Source organism: Pezoporus flaviventris, unplaced genomic scaffold (assembly GCF_033815535.1).
Source record: "Pezoporus flaviventris isolate CSIRO_AGI_PZ_B2104156 unplaced genomic scaffold, CSIRO_AGI_Pfla_v1 ptg000054l, whole genome shotgun sequence".
Lineage (NCBI taxonomy): Eukaryota > Metazoa > Chordata > Aves > Psittaciformes > Psittacidae > Pezoporus > Pezoporus flaviventris.
Genome location: NW_026892602.1, coordinates 595,206 through 610,566, shown reverse-complemented (window position 1 = coordinate 610,566; position 15,361 = coordinate 595,206). Strand labels below are relative to the sequence as shown.

Genomic DNA, 15,361 nt, shown 5'->3' with positions numbered 1-15,361 from the left:
AATGAAAGAAAGAGAAAGAAACCTGTAAGAGGGATGGGGAAAGGGGAAGTGGCAGCAGAGGCAGGAACACAGAGGGGAAATAAATTAAAAAAAAAAAAAAAGAAAAAGAGAAAGGACGAAGTTAACAACAGCACCAGAAAAGTTACTTCAGTCAAAAGACAGGTTGTTTTTTTATCTTTCCAAGGAATTGTGTTTTCTTGTACAAAACAAGAGACTTCCCTTCCGCCCTCCCCCAAACCCAAACATTTCTCACTTGGCATCAGCGGTTCTGGGCAGGAGAAGGGGTGTGTGTGTGGGAACTAAATAGATATTCCTAAGGGAGGGAAAAGGGGCCTGCGATGCGACAGACAGCGGGGTGTCAGGGACTATGTACAGCGGGGCCTGGGGGGAGTTGTGCTTTCCTCCAGCTGCTTTGCTTTGGGGGGGGTCTGGGTGAACCCCCCCTGCCCCCCAGAGCTCCCTCAGCAAGACCCTGCAAAGGGTCTGTGGGTGCTGAGGGAGAGGGAGAGGGTTTGGGGGGGGGTCCCCAGTGATCATCTGGGGGGGGGAAAGAGGAGGTTTGGCATCTTCAGCTGTGTCCTGGTGTCCCTCCAAATTGGAGGGGCTGTAGTGCCTATCCTCCACTGTCCCCCTACCCTTTCACACATCCCCCCTCAGCCCCCTCCCTGCTGCTTCTGCCCCCTCAAAATGGGACTGGGACAGGGACAAGCCCCTGCTCCTGGTGCTGCTCCTGCCGTGGCCCCAGTGGCCCGGGGGCTGGGGCACCCGCTGTGTCCTGGGAGGGAAGGGAAGAAAATAGGGAGAGGAGAGAAAAAGAGAGAGGATAAAAGGAAAAGAGAGGGCAAAAGGGAAAAATGAAGGAGAGGAAAAGGAAAAGGGAACAAATAGGAAAAAAAGGAGGAAAAAAAGAGGAGAAAAAAAGAGGAAAGGAAGAGGAAAAAAGAAGAGAAGACAAAGAGGAGGAAAAGAAGAAAGAGGGGAGAGGAAGGGGAGAGGAAGGGGAGGAGGAAGGGAGAGGAAGGGGAGAGAGAAAGGAAGGGGAGAGAGAGAGGAAGGAGAGAGAGGAAGGAGAGAGAGAGGAAGAGGAGAGAGAGAGGAAGGGGAGAGAGAGAGAGGAAGGAGAGAGAGAGAGGAAGGAGAGAGAGAGAGGAAGGAGAGAGAGAGAGGAAGGAGAGAGAGAGAGGAAGGGGAGAGAGAGAGGAAGGGGAGAGGAAGGGGAGAGGAAGGGGAGAGAGAGAGGAAGGGGAAAGAGAGGAGAAGAAGAAAAAAAGAAGGGGAGAAGAAGAAGAGGAAGAGAAGAAAGGAGGAAAAGAGAAAAGAACAGAAAAAGAGCAAAAGAGGAAAAAAAGAGACAAAGAGAAAGGAAGAAAAAATAAAGAAGATAAAAGAAAATGAGAAAAAGTCAGAAAGAGCCCAAGAGTGAACAAGCAAAGGAAAATGCAAAGAAAGGAAAGGGCTGAGGGGAAGGAAGGAAGAGACAGAGGAGCAGGAAGCAGGGCGGTGAGGAGGGGCAGCAGGTGCCAATGGGGGTGTCCCGGGAGGCACAGCGGGTGCCCCAGGGGGGTCCATCGGCCTCTGTGGGCACATCATCACGATATCCGTGGGGCTGACCGGTCGTTGGTGATGGTCCTGCGAAGACGGACCCCGCGCCGGATGGCGACCAGCATGTCTTCAGCCGGGGGGTCCATGGAGGCTGCTGGGGGCGGTGCAGGGGTCTCCTCGCTGGGGCCGGACCCTGCGAGGGCAGTGGGGAAGGGGAACTGGCCTTCACCCAGGGCATGTGCACCAGCCACCAGCTCGCCAATCTTCTCCACCAAGCTGTGCCGGTTGGCAGCCAACTGTTGGTCCTCCTCTTCCTCAGCAGAGAGGTGCTGGCCAGCCCCGGGGTAGACAGAGATCTCCATGGCCCCACCGCCCCAGGCGGTGTTGGGAAGGCTCAGCCTCTTGGTGATGCTTTGGCAAAATCCAGGGGGTTCAGCGAGGGGTCATTGGTGTAGAAGACGCACTCTTCGCTGCCACCCGTGGGCGTGTGGGGCCGGTGTAGCCAGGGGAGTCGGGCACCATGGGGGTCTTCACAGGGACAATAGGGGGTCGAATGGGGATGGGGCCAGCGTTGGAGAGGGTACGCCGGACAGAGGGTTTGGTGGAGGGTGTGCGGCGGATGGTGGCCACCCCTGGGGTGGTGCCGGCTGGGAGGTTGGTGCCGCTGGGCAGCCGGCAGTGGAGGCAGGACGCTTGGTCTGGATCATCCGCCGATAGTTCTGGGCGATGTTGCTGTTGCGAGGGATGGTGGAGGATTTGTCAAAGTCGCTCTGGGGATCACACTCCACATCGCCGTTCACTGAGTAGCAGTCGTAGTCAGAGCCTGGGGACGAGGCAGCGTGGCCAGTGTGGCCAGGTGGGTGGTGGCACTGCCAAGCCCAACCACCGTCTTCACAATGCAATCACAGCCAGTCCCAACTACCAACATCTCAACACAACCACAACCAAACTCGACTGCCATGAATTGCAACACAATCACTGCTTTTGTCCCAGCCACTGCTGGCACAACATGCTGACCATCAAACCATCAGCATTGCAGGGCAACAACCATCAAACCCAACCATCATCAGCATCAAACCCAACCATCACCAGCTCAGGGCAACCACAATCAAACCCAATCATCTGCACTGAGATCACAACCAAACCCAACTGTCACCATCGCAGTGCAATCGCAACCAGCTCCTGCTGCTGTCATCCTAACATGGTCACAAACAGCCATGATCATCACAACTGGCCTCAACTATCTCCACGACATGGCTGTAGTCAAACCCAACCATCACCATCACAACCACCCCAACCGCTGCCATCACAACATAATCACAGCCAACCACCACATGCCCACAACTGGATCAGCCATCACCATGCCACCCGATCCCTGTGGTTACTTGATTCCAACTGTCACCTCCACTGCCATCACCCACCATCTGCCACCGTCTCCACCTGTACTCAAATGCTGGGCAGAAACACGTCACCACAAACCATCACCCTGCTGTGATACTACCTGTTACTGCACTGCTTGGCACAACTGTAGCCATCAAGACCCAATTGACACCCAAATAACCAGGTGAAACTGCAGTTATGGTGTAGCATGATGCTTGTGCCACACACTGAACCTCACCCTCCCCCATCCATTAAATCTTCACTCACCAGCCCCTGTGTGATGTGACCCAGCCTGATGCTATGACACCCAGCACACACAGATGTACCCCAGGATCACCAAACCATGTGCTGTCCCCTTCCCCTCTCTGGGTGCCATTTTGGGTGGCCCTGGGTGCCCCTTGCTGGATACCTTGGGAAGGGATGGTGTCTTCAGAGCAGGACGGGGTTGTGGTCTGTGTGCTGTAGCCACTGGAGTACTGCAGCGAGTCCCGGCTGCTCTTCTGGTGCTCCAGGCTCAACCCCCGTGTCAAGACCATGGCCAGGTCACTTGCAGCAGGGGACACCTCCTCCCCATGCTGTGGGGACAAGGGGACACCATCAGCATCCTGGTTTCTCTCTTGGGAGCTCCCCAAAAGGCCACTGCCTCTGTGCTGTCCCCAATGGAGCAGGTACCTTGGCAGCAATGGTAGCTGGGGACATCCGGGGTCTGGGAGCATCCTCACTAACAACGCCAGGGTACCCACTGGTGGGTAAGCCCATCTCGGCTTCCCGCAGGTGCTCCACGCGGTCCTTGCGCCGCTGTAGCGTTGGGACCACCGGCTGGTCATAGGGGCTAGCCTTGGACCAGTCCTGCAACAGCCAAGGCATGGGGTGATGCTGGTGAAACTGGGACTGGGAACCAAAAGTGGGGCAGGGCGGGAAGGGGCATACACCAATGTGTCCCCCCAAGCCACGCGTGCTGCCCAGGATGCTCTGCCCCACGGGGGGGATCTGGAGACTGAACCCCACAAGGTGTGGTGGAGCAAGAACTAACCGAGGTGGGAGAGCTGCACTCGCTGACTGACTGGCAGGTTTCAGAGGCCTCTGAGGATGCTGAACTGGAGGACTTCTGTGTGCCAAGCGGTGAACAGAGTGGGAGAGAAGAGGTGGTTAGGAAGCACAGCCAGAGCCATGGCCCAGGTTAGAGAAGCACCCACAGCTTCCCCAGCCAAGGCCACCTCCCCTATGGCAGCAGAGCATGATCTGACCCAGCAGCAAGGCTGGGATGCTCAGCTCCAGCTCACGCCAAGCTCCATGGAGCCAGTGGTCATTTTGGTATCCCCAGGAAATCTTGCCAGGTTGAAGATGCCAGGTTAGAGCAGGCAGGCAATGCTGGCAGTGCAAGGCAGCCAGGCGGCACAGCTAGCACCAGGGATTTGCAGTTCCCAAGGGTGCTGGGGGGCCCTGGAGTATCCTTGGCACTGGGGAGGATGCAGGATGATGGGAAGCTTTGCTCCATGCTGCCTGATGGGGGACTGGCAGAAACTGGGTATTATGGGGCTGGGGAGAGAGGGAAATACCCTGCCCCCTCGGGGAATACCTGTGCACCATCCCTGGGGGTTGGGTCACAGACGGGGTTTCTCTGCAGTGTGGTCTGTTGCATCCCTAAGCAGGGCAAGCATCTCTGATATTCCCAATATTAATCTCCTGTGATGCCAGTGCAGCTGGAAACATGCCTGGGGTCCCATTACCTCCGCACCTGCCCCTTGTACTGCACCCAGCAGAAAGGAAAACGGAGGCACAGGGGTGGGCAGCTCTGACCCCCCTCCCGTACCTGGCTGGTGATGTCTGAGGGCATGGGGGAAGGTGGTTTGGAGTAAGCAGCATCCTGGGAGATGAAGCCAGAGTCGTGGGAGGAGACGCTGGAGAGGCGGGTGGTGGCTGTGGGCGGCTGCGCCAGGCTGCGGTAGCGATAGGTGGAACTGGGTGAGCAGGTCTGAGCCCCACCGGGCCATGCCACGCCACCCTTAGCACTGCTAACGCTGCTGGGAGAGCACCGCGAGGTCAGGGATATGCCAGTGCAGAGCACAAAGGAAGGAAAAGAGAATTTAAGACAGAGGTTCGGAAGTGGCGGGGTTCCCCAGCAGCAAACCCAGCACACTGCCCCCCACCCAACCTGGGGAAACTGAGGCACAGGGTCCTCATGGGGCATCCATTTCTCTTCTGGGGTTCCCCAGCGGCAGGGCACAGCTGGCAAAGGTGACACGTTTGCTTCTGGACCCTCCCTGCTCAGCTCACATCATCCCCAAAACCCAGGGAATGGATGCCCCACAGTCACGACACCACACCCACATTCCTCCACTTTGGACAGATAGACACATGGAGGTGGATATGCACTTCATGAACATCCCCAAAGGCCATAAGCATCATTACCCCTCTGGGGTTAACGAAGCGGGCTGGAGCCTGCCCCACCATACCTGCACATGCTGGACTTGCGGGAGCTGGAGCTGCTGGGTGAGGATGGGGGGGTCTGGTAGGACCAGCTGTAGTCAGAGCCCTTCAAGTCCTTGATCACCTGCAGGAAGGATGGGGTTTAAGCCTCTCAAAGATGCTCCCTCCTCACTGTCCCCCCGTCTCCCCACACTGACCTGCTCGCTGGCAGGGGGCAGCTTGTGGGGCTCGGCGGTGAGCACCACCAGGTCCTCAATGATACCCTGCAGATGGGTGATCTCTCCCAGCATGGTGAGCTCCCCATTCTGTGGCCAGACAAGGGAGAGCTTCAGCACCCACTGGGCAGTAACACCCCCAACCAGCCCCTCCTGTACCCCTGTGCTCACCACCACAGGCTGCAGCAAGGTGATGAAGGTGCAGAAGCGACCCCGCTCCTCAATGAGGGCTTTGCGCACCGCCTGCTTCTCTGTCTCCTCCAATAGCAGGTACATGTCATTGACATCCTGCAGCGCGTTGTCCAGCTGGGGCTGCAGGTCCCCCTTCCCTGCGAGATGTGGTACCATCAACGCTGGGCTCGTCTGGCACCCCCCAACCTGCTGGGGGCCCCATGGCCAAGCAAAGGACACCCCCAGGCCCAGCTAGGAGACATCACCCCATCCTCACATCCCAGTGGGTGCCACAGGTCCCCTTGTGCCCATATCCCAGGAGGGTTCAGGAGCACCCTCACTCCATGGTAGCCCCAGGGGGAGGCTCCTCTGTCACCCTGTCCCGTTCCCTGGTGCTTGAAACCAGGGGACCTGCTGAGGTGCCACCACAGTGGGCTGGCATCACTCTGGGATGTGGGCAGCAAGCTAAGCTAAAAGCAGGGCAGGGGGAGCACAGGGAGTGGATGGTGGGACAGATAGATGGATGGAGGGATGGAAGCAGACCCGGCCCCAAGGACACCAATGCGGGGAGCAGACGAGGAAGCAGAGAGGGGGCCGGAACAGGGGGGCAACGGTTCACTTACCAAGTAGCTCTACAGGAAGGATGTGGAGGGGAGGGAAGAGAGGAGACAGAGAAAATGTGTGAAAAGAGGCCAAGGGCCCCCATCTCTCCCCCAACCCCCCCGGCCATGCCAGCACCCCCTGTTCTGCAGGGGGGACAGCAGGACCCCTTAGTGCCCACCCCCAGCTGGCAGCCAGGGTGCTGCATCTGGGATGCCCACCCTGGCCTTGGGTGTTGTGGAGGGGCTGGTGGGGGTACTCCCACCCCAGGAGGCCCCCCTCACCTTTGCGAGCCTTTTTCTGGAGCTTGAGGGTGTCGGAGGATTTCTTCTTGATCTCGTGGCGGGCTCGCTTGTATTCTGTGGGCACAGGGGGGCTGTCAGAGGGGAACCCCCTTGCTGACCAGACAGCCCCCCACCAGCATGGGTCCTACCTTTCGCGTGGTCCTTGTCCAGCTGGTTGGCAGTTTTCTTCCAGTCCTCAATCCTGTCCTGCAATGGGTTTATCAGGCTCTCCATGAGGGCGCTGGAGCAGAGAGAGAGAAGCAGAGAGTGTGGAAGAGCACTGGAGCTGGAGAGGGGGAGCTGTGCCCCCTGTTCCAGGTCCAGCCAGCATCCAGCATGTCCTGAGGGAGGGCTGAGCCTGGCCAACTCATGTCACCCACGCCCTGGGCCCGCTTACTTGGTGAACTGCCGGAGCTTGGCCTCGATGCTGCGGTGCCGCATGCACATGCGGGTCAGCGCGGAGCCAATGTCCCTCGTGGCACCTGGGAGGACCGAAACACCGCTGATGAGGGGCAGGGGAGACCCCCACACCAGTCACAGACCAGCTTTAATACTGGGAGCAGGGTGGCTTGCAGTGGGGATGACCAGTGCTGGGATACACTGGGCTCTGGGGACACTTTGGGTTGGGGATGGCTTGCTTTCCCCCTCATAATCCACTAAATCAAAAAATAAAATAAATGAAATGAAATATCCCATCCAGCAGCTTTGAAATGAAAACCTGCTCCTGGTTTTTCCTGGTTTGTCTCAAATTTGGCACTGGGGGAGTCAGGGAAGGTAGAGGGGAATGTACCACTGCCAGACATGGAATGAGAAACTGGCTGGGAGCAAACAGCTCTGGGATCAGCTTCTGTCCCCAGCTCAGTGGCAGCACCCAGCCGTGTTTGTCACCTCCAGGCACTATCCAGAACAGATAAAGAGGGAATCAGGGCTCCCCGGGAGGGATATTTGCTAGCGACTGAACGCAGGAGCATCCCTTTCAGGTGAAACCGCTGTTAACCCTGAGCCGAAGGATGGCCACATGGTGGCAGTGCTGCTGCCAAATCCCAGGAAAAGCTGCAATCCAAACCCGTGGGCGCAAATAGAGGAGTGGTGTTTTGCCTTTCTCTGCCCCCGAAAACCTCCAGAGATATGTCCCATCCTTTGCAGTTTTGGGCACCCCCGAGTCTACGGGAATAGGGAAGCCCACGGGCTAAGGGCCCTCTCGTGTGCTGGGATGTTCTAAGCCAGGTCTTAATGCTCTTATCCCAGCTCCTGCTGCTCCTAATCCGATTCTTCCACGTGCTGCCCGTCGCATGTGAGGCTTCCAGCCCTGCCTCAGTTTCCCCACGCCAACGCTCTGCCTCCTACACCTCCAAAAATAGCAGGGATGTCCCAGAGATGCCACCACCCAGTGCAGCACTACAGGGTGGCTCCATGACACTGTCCCCAGTATCCCCCACTGTGTCTCCCCCTTGCTGTCAGTGCCTGGGCTGGAAGGGAGCTGGGGAGCCCTAATCGCCCCAGTGCAGTAGGCTAGTGGGTTTGGAGGCAAAGCTGATCCCAGCTCAAGCTGCTGCCTCCTCCTCCTCCTCCTCGCACAGCTCCAGATGGCCTGGATGCCGCCAGTCTGCAAACCAGCCCGGGACCATCTGCTTGGCAGAAGCCAAACGGTGGGAAGTGGCTCCTCATTGTCAGCACTCACCTGGAGAGGGCGCAGGGGTCCAGCCCCCCACCCCATAGAGCATGGGGGCCTGCCTGCATCCTCAGCTCTTCACATCACCTCCCTGGTGGGCTGGGGTTTCTCCCTGAAGCAGTGGGCTCCTACATCTCCCTCCCTAAAACTCCCCTTCCCTGGAGCCCCCTGGAGCAGCCAGAACCATCCCCCCAACCCACCTGGTGACAAAGGGACACCAGAAGCGTGGCCCAGTCCTGGGTGCAACCCCAAGGGGCAGAGAGGGGTGCAGGGGACCATGGCGTGGCACTGTGCCACCCCAAATCTCCCCGAGCAAATCAGTCCCACTAGAAGATACAGCTAAATCGCCCATGGGCCAGATTCAGCTGCAGCCCATCCTTTCCACCCTGCTTCCTAGAGGGTGCTCCTCCTCATATGGAGACAGGCTGGACATGTCTCCATGGATAGTGGAGCTGCTGCTTGAAGCACACCCAACCCACATGGGCAGGGGACCCCCTATGGGGGACACTCCTCACGCATCCCCCTGTCCAGCCAAGCTGGTGGACACCCACCCCATGGCAGGAGGACCCTACCTCGGGTGTTGGTGGCCATGTCAGCCACTTTCTGGAAGGCATCCAGGAAGGCAACTGCGGCCAGCACTGTGGTCCTGGGAGGAGAGAGCGAGGGGGGAGCTCAGCAGGCGCTGGGCACATCAAGACATGCCCATAGGGATGGGGGGACTCCGTGTCCTGTGTCCTCCGCAGTCACTTACCTGAGCTGGGAGTGCAGCTTGGTGGCCTTCGAATTGAAGTCCTCCCAGATGGGGTAGGAGCTCTGCAAGGAGGGAAGGTGACAGTGGGAGTTGGAGCCTCTTGCCCTCCTGAACCTCTTTACCTTCACCATTACAGAGAGATGGGCTGTGCCTGGCTAGGTGTAGCTTCTCTGATGGCTAATAAAGGCTGAGCACAACCCTTTTCCCTTTCTGTGCTCTTCCCTTTCCAGTCTGGCCATGAACATTGTGGAGACCACGGAGACCTCAGGATTTTGGGTGATCTGTTCCTCAAAAGGGTCAAGGCAGCTTATGGGTTTGGAAATTTGGGGGGAGGACAGGAGCTGGTACACAGGCAAGATCTGAGACCCTGGCCAGGCCCAGAGCAGAGCCCTCCAGCACCTTGGCCTCACCCAAAGCAGTGATGGCCACAATAACCATCAGGGAGGGCTCAAGCCCCACAGTCGGTAGCCCCAGTCCCTGGCACCCTGAGCTCATGAGGACCAATGGGGCAGGAGGGGAGCTCTGGGGTCCCCCTGAATGGGCAGTTTTGTGGGAACAGGTCACAGGTGCTGGGGAGCCCACCCTAGTGCTGTCCCGGTGTGGCAATCCTGGCTAGGCCATCCTAATGCCATCACTGTGAGGCCACCCCAGCAAGACCAGTCCCAGTGCCTTTGTGGCAAGGCCATCCCAGGACTGTCCACTGCCACCATCTCAGCAAGGCCATCTCCGTGCTGTCCCAGCGAGGCCAGTCCCAGTAAGATCAATCCCAGCGGTGCCTTGGAGATGCTAGCCCCAGCAAGACCATCCTGGTGCCATCCCAGTGAGGCCAGTCCCTGTAAAGCCAGCTCCAGTGCCATCCCAGCAAGGCTAATCCTGGTGCTGCCATATGGAGAGGCCACCACAGTGCCATCATCCTAGTGAGGCCAGTCAGTGTGGTTCTGGTGAGGTTAATCCTGGTGCTGTCTTGGCGATGCCATCCCAGTGCCAGTCCTGGTGCCAACATCCCACTGAGGCCATCCTGATGCCATCCCGGCGAGTCATGTCCTAGTGTTGCCATCCCAGTGAGGTCTGTCCTGGAGCCACCATCTGGCCAAAGCCACGCTGGTGCTGCCATCCTAGCGAGGTCAGTCCTGGTGCTGTCATGGCAGTGCCAACATCCTGGTTTCTCCCCAGTGCCACCACCTGATGACCGTGGTGGGGACTTCAAAAGTCCTTGGTGCAGCCACCAGAGCTGGCTTTGCAGGATGTGGGTGACCACACACCCCATGAGCCCAGCTTGGGGGCACCACCGGAACAGAGTGCATCAAAAGGGGCATGGGACCAGCTCAGGCTTGGTTTTTGGGGACCACAAAAAAAAAAACATTTCCTCATGAGTCAGTGAAGAAGGGGGCTGAAGAAGTCACTTCATGTGCCACTTGTGGCAGTGCCTGGCTCAGCTGTGAGTCCCCAGGACTGCCACCATTCCAGGGCCACCAGCCCCTGGCCATCCTGGGCAGGGTGAGCGGAGGGTCACCCCTAATGCAGGTACAGGTTGTGATATCCCCAGTACCCTGTGATGTTGAGTGGGAGGAGGATGGGGATGAGGACAACAGGGACAAGGTCATGCCAAGGTCACAAAAGGATGCTAAGCTTGCTGGAAGAGTGACAAGAACTAAGGCAGCTTGGGGAGCGCCACCCAGCTTCTCTGCCTGAGCCATCCCCAGCACAGGCCAACAGGTGCTGAAAAAGCCACTGGCCATCAAAATAAGGTCCCTTTGCCCTCGTGTCCAGTGCAACAGGACCGACCACGGAATCTCAACATGCTGCTCAGTGACATCAGCTCTTTAGGTAGGGGTTCTTCCCCATCCCACAGCGCCTGTACCAGGGCACACATGTGGCTGCGAGATGGAGACAGTGTACCCCTAGTTGCCACCAGCACTCAGCCAGTGGCACCTAAGCGTTTTTATTCTTTTTCATTGCTTTTCTTTCATCTTGCCCACCTACAAATGGTGTGGAAATGAATCCAGCCTGGTTTCCTCTGGCATGCCAGTTAGGGGCTCGTGGCACAACCACCCAACCACATCCCAATGGGGCCGGGCACGTCACTGCATGACACTGGCAACAGCTCCAGGTAGGCTCATCCCCTCCACAGCCCCAGCAGGAGAATGGGGAAACTGAGGCACGGGCTTCCTCTGCTCCCCCTGGCACTGTGGGGCTCATGTGGGATGAAGGCATTTGGAGGGGCTGAGTACCCCAGCACCTTGCCCACCAGCAACCCAGGGTGAGGCAGGACTTCCTCTCTCAAGGGCTTTTCTCCCAGCCCTGATCCATGGTCCAGCCCTGTGGAGCCACGGCTGTCCCTCTAAGGGGTTAATCTCCTTCTCAGTGAGGCTTTAATGTTTTTTATCATCCCCCCCTCCTCTGCTTTGGCAATGACAGCATTGTCTGACTGGGCTGCATCGAGAAGAGAGGAAGAGGAGGAGGAGGAGATGGAAGAGAGCTTTTGCATCCCCCAAAATGACTGGGGCCATACCCCACTGCTGGGGCTGGCAGTATGAATTTCAGCCCCCCCCCCTCCCCCCCCCCCCCCGATGAAACCCTGCTGGTCTCTCCTCCCAGCTCATCCCCCAGGCAAAAATCCCTTCCCCCCCCCCCCCCCCCGCCTTGCATTTATTATTTATTTTCCTTTTGGACATGAAAAATAAACAAAAAAAAGGCTCTCTTGAAACCCGGCCCCATCCTGCTCCCACGGAGGTTGGAGGCGACATCCCCTCCCCGGGTGGGAAAGGAGATGGAGCAGCCAAGGGACCTTTTTGTTCCACTGGTGCAAACCCCAGTGGGTCCTGCAGGAATCCAAGCTGGGGAGCAGGAACAACACAATGCCTGATGTAGGGCAGCAGTACCCGGCATGGGGCAGCAGCGTCTGGTCTGATAGCCGACACAGCAGCCCCATACCCAGGGACGGATACAGAGTCGAGATTCCCAACATGAGGCTTTGGTATGCAGGGACGGATACGCGGCTGCAGTGCCCAGCATGGGGCCTGATGCCGAGGGCAAGGCCCCGATGCTCAGTATGGGGCTGATGTGGGGCTCTGGCCTGACACCCAATGTGGGGCTCAAACACCCGATAATGGATACAAGGCTGATGAGGGGCTGCCATTCCCAGCACGGCGCTCTGATACCCGGTGATGGACACGGGGCTGATGTGGAGCTGCGGTCCTCAGCACGGGCTCCGATGCCCACTGTGGGGCGCGGATGCCCAGTGTGGGGCTGACGTAGGGCTCCAGAACACCCAGAGCCAGGCTCCGACACCCGATGTGTGGCTGCTGTGGGGCTCCGATGTCCAACCCTGCTCCGCGACCCCAGCTCGGTGCTGCAGAGCCCGGGGGAAGGCGTTGGGGGGCGCGGGGGGAGCGTTGTCACGGAACGGGGCGGCGGAGGAGGGGGGGGAGTTCCATACCTTCATGTCATTGATGATGGCTTGGAAGAGGCCGCCGAGGGCTCCGCACTCCTTCTCAGCCGTCTCCATCTCGCTGCGGCAGCCCGGGGCGGGCGGCGCCGCCGGGGGAGGCCGCGACCGCGGGCCAGGCTCAGCGGCGGCGGGGGGCGGGCCGCACCCGGGCGGCGGCGGGGCGGAACGGCGGCTGCGGGGGGGGGTCCGGGCGGGGCGCGGCGCGGTGCATCGCCGCCCTCCGCCTAGGGGCTGAGCGAGGCCGCCGCCCGCCCTGGGCCACCCCCCGGGCGGCCGCGGAGCGGGAGCAGGAGCGGAACGGGAGCAGGGAGCGGCGAAGCGGCGCCCCCGGGGCGGTGGCGGCGGGGGTGGAGCGGGGCGGGCTCTGGGCGGCACATGCGCTGCCCGACGCGGGGCCGGGGGTTGCGGAGGCTGCGGGGAACGGGGTGGGGTGGATGCTCGAGGGAAGTCCGAGGGATGCTCGGGAGTCTGGTGCTCCGGGGGGACTCCTGGGGGAGCCCCGAGGGATGTTTGCGGGTGGTGTGCCCGGGGTGCAATGCAGGGCTGCAGCACCAAGGTTTGCTCGCAGGGCAGCAGAGGAAGCCCAAGGGATGTTTTCGGGGGTGCCGAGTGGGGAGCTTGAGAACCCCGACGTGCCTTTGGGGATGCTGGGCCTGGGTGAGCATCAGTACCGCTATGGGATGCTCGGGGCTCTGTTCAAGCTCTTGCCAAGGGCCGTTTGACCCCCACGGTCTTCCCTACCCTGGGGAAGGCACATGCCCAGGTGTGCTGTGGGCAAATGGCTTGGGGCACACTGCAGTTTAACACAATGGGGTGATTACAGGCACCTCTGAAACATCTTGGGTACTCCATCACCAAGGAGTGGGAAACATGTGGCCTGCCAGCACACCTCCTGGGACTGGGGTGTCAGGCTGAGCCCCGAAAGACTTCACTGCACCTCACAGTGAAACAATGCTCATCTGTGGCTACAGGCTCAGCCCAAGCCACCTATTTCTCCTCCAGCTGGAAAAATGCCCAACCCACTGCCAGCAATGCCCTGGCAGCCTCACACTGCTCTGGCCAGCACTGGTCAAGAGCCACCCATACAGAAATGATTATGGCTCTGCACTCTGGCAGCTGGCTGGAATTTCTCCCCATAAACCCTATCCCTCAGCATGGAAAGAGGCTGCTCAGCAGCCATGAACCCGGCAGCAGCAATGGGCCGGCAGTAGCCCCGACCCACAACAGCAGCAAGCTGGCAGTGGGTGGGGCCACGCCATGGGGACACCCCAACGGCACCCTGAGCAGTTGGTGGGCTTCAGAAGCCACCACTCACCCATCCTGAAGGCCTGGCTGTTAAAATTAACCCGCCTTGACCGGGTTTGGAAAGCCCTCTCCTGGGAATGACAGGAATGTCTTTATCCTGGCCGGTGCAGGGCTGTTTGAAGAACTCGCTGCCAGAGCCCGGCTCTGCTGTAAACAGGCCAGGAGCCATAAAAACTCCATAAATTCCACCAATGCCCCCCCTTTCCCTGGGACCAGGTGAGACACTGAAATACACCAGGGATGCACTGGTGACACCACCCCCCCCCCCCCCCCCCCCAAAACAGAACATCCTGGCACGTGCCTGTCCCTCAGTGCTGTGAGACAGCATGAAGGCAGCCAGGAAAATGCTGTCACCACATTGTGGTTTCGTGACCATGGCCTGGAAGAATTTCGGCAGTGGTTTCTTTTTCCTGCTGGGAAGAGGAGAAGGTGGAGAAGCCCAGCTTGCTTGCGAGCCAACATGGCAGGGCTAGGCCAGCCCAGGGCACAGGGTCAAGCAACATGCTCCATGCCTCCCAGTTGGAGCAGATCCATGATGGGGAGCCCAGTTCTGCATTGCTCGTTTATTTGATCATGGGGAGCTTAATGTAGGAACAATGAATCAAGTCTTGGGCTGGGTGCAGTGGGGGTCACTGCTGTTCCCTGGGAGTTAAGGCTGTGCAGTCATCTGTGCCAGGAGCTGGGGAGGTGGGGAGGCTGCATGATACACGAAAGGGACCAAGTGCCACACACAGGATGCGCCAGCAGCCACCAGCACTGCCTCGGATCAGGAAGGTGGAAGTTGGGCTGGCAAGAGGTGGCCGGTGGCCCCTTGTGCTGACTTTCCAGGGCAAGAGGCCAGGGCTTGCTCCCGTCTTCCCTTCCTTTTCCTCTGGTCTTGCTGGCAGGAGGCTGGGTGCTCAGCTGACAGTCACAGGGAAGGCATTAGCAAAGCAAAGGGGAGTTTCCTCCTACTGCATGAGATGAGGTGCTTTCCCCTGACCCTCCCCTGCTGCAGCCCATCCCCACATCCCTGTGCCACTCATGGGAGAAGCTGGGCACAGCCTGAATGTCCCCCATAATCCACACACACAGCAGGTAGGAAAGCCAGCCCCATGCTGAGTGCTTGCCCATCTCCCTCTGCCATTAAACCCACCATATCCTCCAGTGCCCAGCAACTGGTATCCCTGTCCCCTGATCTGTATCCCCTGGTCCCTGCCCCAATCCCTCTGAGCATCCCTGTGGCTGTGGCAGGGATGCTCAGAGGACCATCCGCCGGTCCAACTGCTCTGCCCGCCCAGCTCGCTGGTGTCGTGCTTCTAGGTGCTTGTTTTGGACCTTCTCAAAGTGTTGCAGCAGCTCTGTGTAGTTGATGTTGGACACGGATGTCCCCCTGAGGCCAGTGGTTGCTTTGGTGCTGTCCCTGTGGGGAGGAAGAAGTGTGAGGGTGAGAAGAGGTAGGAGGTTCCTGCACCCAGGCAGTACCAAGGGCTTGTCCTGAAAAAGCTGAGCCCAGCACAATCCAGTAATGCTGGTGCTGTACGGAACACTCCCAAAGACCTATTTCCCTTCCCTAAATGC

The 15,361-nt window shown here is 59.0% G+C and overlaps 2 protein-coding genes across 5 annotated transcripts in view; both read right to left on the bottom strand.

The window, feature by feature from the left end:
* Window positions 1-1,412: 1,412 nt before the first annotated feature.
* MTSS2 (MTSS I-BAR domain containing 2) lies at window positions 1,413-12,654 on the bottom strand. Its single transcript, XM_061468906.1, is given in 18 exon segments — window positions 1,413-1,945; window positions 1,948-2,023; window positions 2,026-2,213; window positions 2,216-2,365; window positions 3,332-3,497; window positions 3,595-3,771; window positions 3,956-4,030; window positions 4,736-4,943; window positions 5,379-5,476; window positions 5,550-5,657; window positions 5,739-5,896; window positions 6,362-6,370; window positions 6,623-6,697; window positions 6,772-6,863; window positions 7,020-7,104; window positions 8,867-8,940; window positions 9,046-9,107; window positions 12,485-12,654. Coding segments are annotated over 18 exon segments (2,226 nt in total). The 5' UTR covers window positions 12,554-12,654; the 3' UTR covers window positions 1,413-1,589.
* A 1,695-nt stretch (window positions 12,655-14,349) lies between these two features.
* VAC14 (VAC14 component of PIKFYVE complex) overlaps window positions 14,350-15,361 on the bottom strand; it is a 62,838-nt gene continuing 61,826 nt past the window's right edge. For all 4 annotated transcript variants that reach the window (XM_061468864.1, XM_061468866.1, XM_061468867.1 and 1 more), the window contains one exon: window positions 14,350-15,203. In XM_061468864.1, coding sequence (XP_061324848.1) covers window positions 15,041-15,203 — 163 coding nt within the window. In that variant the 3' untranslated portion in view covers window positions 14,350-15,040. The remainder of the gene's footprint in view (window positions 15,204-15,361) is intronic.